Source organism: Aegilops tauschii, chromosome 3 (assembly GCF_002575655.3).
Source record: "Aegilops tauschii subsp. strangulata cultivar AL8/78 chromosome 3, Aet v6.0, whole genome shotgun sequence".
NCBI classification, from domain to species: domain Eukaryota; kingdom Viridiplantae; phylum Streptophyta; class Magnoliopsida; order Poales; family Poaceae; genus Aegilops; species Aegilops tauschii.
The window spans coordinates 163537889-163542835 of NC_053037.3; the positions used below are offsets into that span (position 1 = coordinate 163537889).

General features: G+C 41.1%; 1 protein-coding gene across 1 annotated transcript; it reads left to right on the plus strand.

Moving 5' to 3' along the window:
• The first annotated feature begins 1715 nt into the window (after nt 1–1715).
• On the plus strand, nt 1716–4684 carry LOC120975673 (pre-mRNA-processing factor 39-1-like). Its single transcript, XM_040402345.3, has 5 exons — nt 1716–1732; nt 1788–1896; nt 2363–2592; nt 3423–3590; nt 3709–4684. The coding sequence occupies exons 1-5, from the start codon at nt 1716–1718 to the stop codon at nt 3749–3751; spliced, it is 567 nt and encodes a 188-aa protein (XP_040258279.1). The 3' UTR covers nt 3752–4684.
• The last annotated feature ends 263 nt before the right edge of the window (nt 4685–4947 follow it).

The following is a 4947-nucleotide window of genomic DNA, read 5'->3' on the forward strand; positions in this document are numbered from 1 at the left end:
TTTGAAGAGGTCATGACTTTAGTTAATGTTGATCCCACTATTTTGGAAGAGTGTCAACTTCGTGTGCATGTGGATCGTGTTGAGAATGTGTTATGTGATAGCTATTTTGTTGAATTTGCTTATGATCCTACATGTAATTATTATGAGAGAGGAAAATATGGTTGTAGAAATTTTCATGTTACTAAATTACCTCTCGTTATGTTGAGATTGCTATTGTTTCTTTCCGCTTTCTTGCATATGCTAGTTTTTGCTTTCTATGATAATTTGTTTGCCTATAAGATGCCTATGCATAGGAAGTATGTTAGACTTAGATATGTTTGTCACGTGTTTCATGATGCTCTCTTTGTGCTTCAATTCTTGTATTTCATGTGAGCATCATTGAAATTATCAATGCCTAGCTAGGGGCATTAAACGATAGCGCTTGTTGGGAGGCAACCCAATTTTATTTTTGTTTCTGTTTAGTAATAAATAATTCATCTATCCTCTGTTTGGATGTGGTTTTATATTTTAATTAGTGTTTGTGCCAAGTAGAACCTTTGGGAAGACTTGGGTGAAGTCTTTGTGATCTTGCTGTAAAAAACAGAAACTTTAGTGCTCACGAGATTAGCTGCCATTTTTTTTACTGGAGAGTGCTTTTAGGTTGATTCTTTTTGCAGATAATTAATAGATAAATTCCTCACGTCCATCAATTTATTTCAGAATTTTTGGAATTCCATAAGTATAAGTTTGATACAGATTACTACAGACTGTTCTGTTTTTGACAGATTCTGTTTTTTCATGTGTTGTTTGCTTATTTTGATGAATCTATGGCTAGTATCGGGGGGTATGAACCATAGAGAAGTTGGAATACAGTAGGTTTAACACCAATATTTCCCTAATAATAAAGCACAGATTGACTTGTTCAGGTTCACCGTCACAATACACTTTCTTCTCATGTCATTATATGCTTTTATGATTTGTAAAGACAAAATTATAATATAAACGTGGTGATACTAATTTGGGGTCCGCACGTCCTTCTGTTGGTACGTCACGTGTGTTTCTTCGTGCGTTGAACGGCTGGGCCTTCATCCCGCCTGGCCCTTTCTGCGAAAAATACGTGCCTGATCCGGACTTCACGTTTCGTTCATGGGCTGGGCTGACTCACGGAGGAAGCAGTTCTGTAAAAACAAATACACCAGCAAGGGCTCTCCTCCTCGATGCCTACGACACCGGCGCCGGTGCCACCACCTCGCGCGGCCAGTATTCTTCCCCGGCCGTTTCCCGAGCCACCACGCGCCTCCTCCCCTGCCGCTCCGCCGCCATGCCGGGACGGCGTACTGGGCCTTGCCGGACGCCGAGGACCAGCGGGTCAATGCCGCCACCCACTCCGGCCTCCACCACACCAGCCCGAACCATTGCTCATGGGATGGAGAACCCCGACGGCCACGCGGAACCTGACGCGGGGGCAGGTCTGGGCAGCGACCCGTCCAGGCTCCCCCACCGTCGCCCTTGGACGCCGTGGAGGCGGGTCTGGGCAGCGACCCAGCCGAGGTTCTCCCACCACCATCCCCCGCATCTCCCGGGGGGCGCCCCTTACAACAGGGCGCAGACAGCCAGCGGATCCGCGTACGGGACCTCCGGCGAGGAAGCGGGCAACCAGGCCGCGGGGGCCACGGAGGACGGCGCCGCCGCCGTCGAGATGGCCGATCCCATGGTCCCCTAGCAGTCGTATGAGGATGGTAATGTTGCTGAGGTAGAAGCCTTCTCTATCTGGTTTCGTTGCCTGCCTGCTACTTTGTTGCTAATAGGTTGTTGCTTTCAGTGGAAGAGGCTAGGTTATGGGATGTTGTCACCTTGGATTGCTTAGACGTCGATGCTTGGACCGCACTTATTGAAGAGACAGAGAGTATTGTTGAGGTGAAATTGAAATTGTTGCCTTACCATACAGTGCATTGTTCTCCTTTTTGCAACTTGCTGTATGGATGTGTCATAATTTTCAGCAGCTTATCCTCTTTTTGTGCCCACATGTGTTACATATTCCTGTGGTCATATGCAATCGATCTGTATCTTGTGGACCACAAAGTTATGCCAATCTTTGTTATGCATGGATGGTCACTCGCTCCCTTGTTTTTGTTTAGCACATTTTCTTTCTACATTTCTCTGTCTTGTAGGATCCCAGTATATTTTCTTTTTGACTTCATGGGCCTTGTTCCCTATAGTAGTGTCATCATTGTCCTACTGTAGTCTTGTCAATCTGTCCTTATTCGTGTTTTAATGGACAACACTAGATATAAATTTGTTCTGTTTGGTTAATAAATTAAAATGGATTTTCAATGATAAACAAATTTATGCTAATGGCGTATTTTTGTGTATTCCTGGTCAGAGCGACATATTAAAAATACGGAAAGTGTATGATGCATTCCGTGCGGAGTTCCCTCTGTGCTTTGGCTATTGGAAGAAATATGTAGATCATGAAGGCCGTCTAGATGGTGTCAATAAAGTTTTTGAGGTGTATGAACGGGCAGTTCTTGCAGTTACTTATTCAGTGTACATATGGTGTAATTATTGTCAGTTTGCGATCTCAACATACAATGACCCAGATGTCATCAGAATGTAGCAATTGCATACCCAAACTATTCTGATGAAGTTTTTAACTTCTTTTTATGTCTTGACTTTTGTTAACTACCGCATTTTAGGCTGTATATATATACAGGAATACATGACGAGAAGTGATTTTACAATACTTAGTACCTAAACATGAATGCTTGATGAAATGCTTTATAATATAGCACTGTATTTTCACAGTCGTTGTGATAGTGTAGGCCATGGAGATGTTGCATATATTCAAATTTTGGCTTAGGCAGTGTGTTCTTAGACTCCGTGCATGTCTGTTAGTTGTAATGACTAATCTCTCTCCATGAAGTACATAATCTGTTTAACCTTTTTCCTTTTGTAGCAGCTATAATCTGTACTCCCTTCATCTGGGTTTGTAGGGCTTGCACAGGCTTTTAGGTCCTCAACATGCTATATGCCACTGAAAGTATGTCGAGAAACTTCATTCGAATACAAATCCAGTGATATGCTTTTGCTGGTATATACATATGTTTCATTAGTCAAATTGTCGAGTTCATAAAATATCTGCTCATGCCCTATAAACCTGGATAGAGGGAGTATAAGTATTTTCATGTAGCCAATATTAGTCATTTAGCGCATTAACTAAGTGGCCAATTTGGAGATCACATGTTTGTGCTATACAAAGTACTGAAGTCTAGATCTTTCAAGAAAAATACAGTCCTCCTTCGTTGCAAATGTAGCTTTCACTGTTTGACCGTACAAGCCATCATTCATTTAGTGTTCCTGGAACTATCTAATGTTTCTTTTTATGGGGATTGATTGTTTCATTCTTTAATCAGCAACTAAACCCACTGTTTTTTTTTTCACAGACTGTTTAATCTGGGTTTGGCATATGTTGGAACAGATTATGGTTCCAATACTTTGTGGGATGAGTACATCAAGAATGAAGAATCACTTCAAGCATGGAGTCATCTAGCTGTGGTATACACAAGAATACTAGAGCACCCTATAAAACAGCTTGATCGGTACTTTAATTGGTGAGTCATTGACATTATTTATGCATTTAAGTACTTAAGTATGTTTTCTTTTCAGTTGCCACTTCTACTTGTATTATGACTTATCTACTATGTCATCCTGAAATAGTACAGTGTGCAGGCATCCCAAAATTTCGCTCGAGATGACTCATTTATTCCACTGAAAAACACTCGCTCTAAACAACATCACCATGAAATTATTTGATCTGGAAAGTGTTGTGTGTTGTGTCGGCTCTGATTCAGTTGCAATTGAGTTTGTGTTGTTATCGCGGAAGAATATTGTTCTCACTTATGGTGACTAGATTAGTGAAATTAAGATCAATGACTAGCAATTTATGCTAACTGACTGCTTACTTTGGGGAGTGTGGATGACTGTCATTTTCTATGTGGTTACTCTATGTAATCACTATAGAGTTTTTTCCTTTCAACCAGTACAAGGCTATGTGGAGAAAGTATGTAGAAATTCAAATGGAATTCCTGACACTATGTAAGTTTGGTTTCCCAAGTAATTGAAGAAATGCTCCAAGAATAAGGCCACCATCAATATATTTGTTCTTTTATGGGCAAAAGAGTATGCACGTGCATTATCACTTTTTATTTGTTGAGAAGTTTCTTACCTTTGTGTTGGTCAATTATTTTTACGTAGAATTTGCTAATATAGTTTAAGCTAAGATGCATTAGATCATTGTAGTATAGTCGAATGGGATGTTCTAGATGAACATTTGTGTACTATTTGTGGCGAACATATCTCCAATTGTATTATTGGAAATTAAGGAAAATTTCGGCGTTTGCTATGTAGCCAAACACTAAAGAGGCATGTGCGGACACGCGCATGACTCACCCTCCCTCCAGGAAACAAGTCCACAACATTACAAGTCAAAAGCGAGCGGGAGTATCGGGGCGTTATATGGACTTGATGCATGAGTAGATCGGTGTACAGACAAGGTGCAGGACTAGCTCACAGAGGGTGACCCTCATATCTAGCTTGACGCGATTATTATTTGAAGTTATAAAAATTTCCTTGAGCTGTTCAATGAAAAGTGTGTCATGTGGTGGTTGACCTCATCACGTTGGAATTGATTGCGTTCCAACATGCTTTGATCAGGTAAACAGCACAAGCATCGTTGTAAGAGCTTAATGAAGGATAAGTGGCAACACGGGCGGCCTATCATGTTGACATAGATGTCATGTTAAAAATACCAAGACATGGACGAAAGAAGCCTCATTGGGTTAGAGAGAGTTTTCTTTCTCCCGTTGCAACGCACGGACATTTGTGCTATATAAAGTTAAGACACTTAGGCCCTGCTTGGATTGGGTGTAAGTTTTTACACATGTAATTATTTTACAGGTGTAAATTACA

What these genes read in the sequence shown, in the direction of transcription:
- LOC120975673 (XM_040402345.3), top strand. An exon ending in AGACAGAGAGTATTGTTGAG is followed by an intron (nt 1,897 to 2,362) that starts GTGAAATTGAAA and finishes ATTCCTGGTCAG; the next exon opens with AGCGACATATTAAAAATACG. An exon ending in CTTGATCGGTACTTTAATTG is followed by an intron (nt 3,591 to 3,708) that starts GTGAGTCATTGA and finishes TACAGTGTGCAG; the next exon opens with GCATCCCAAAATTTCGCTCG.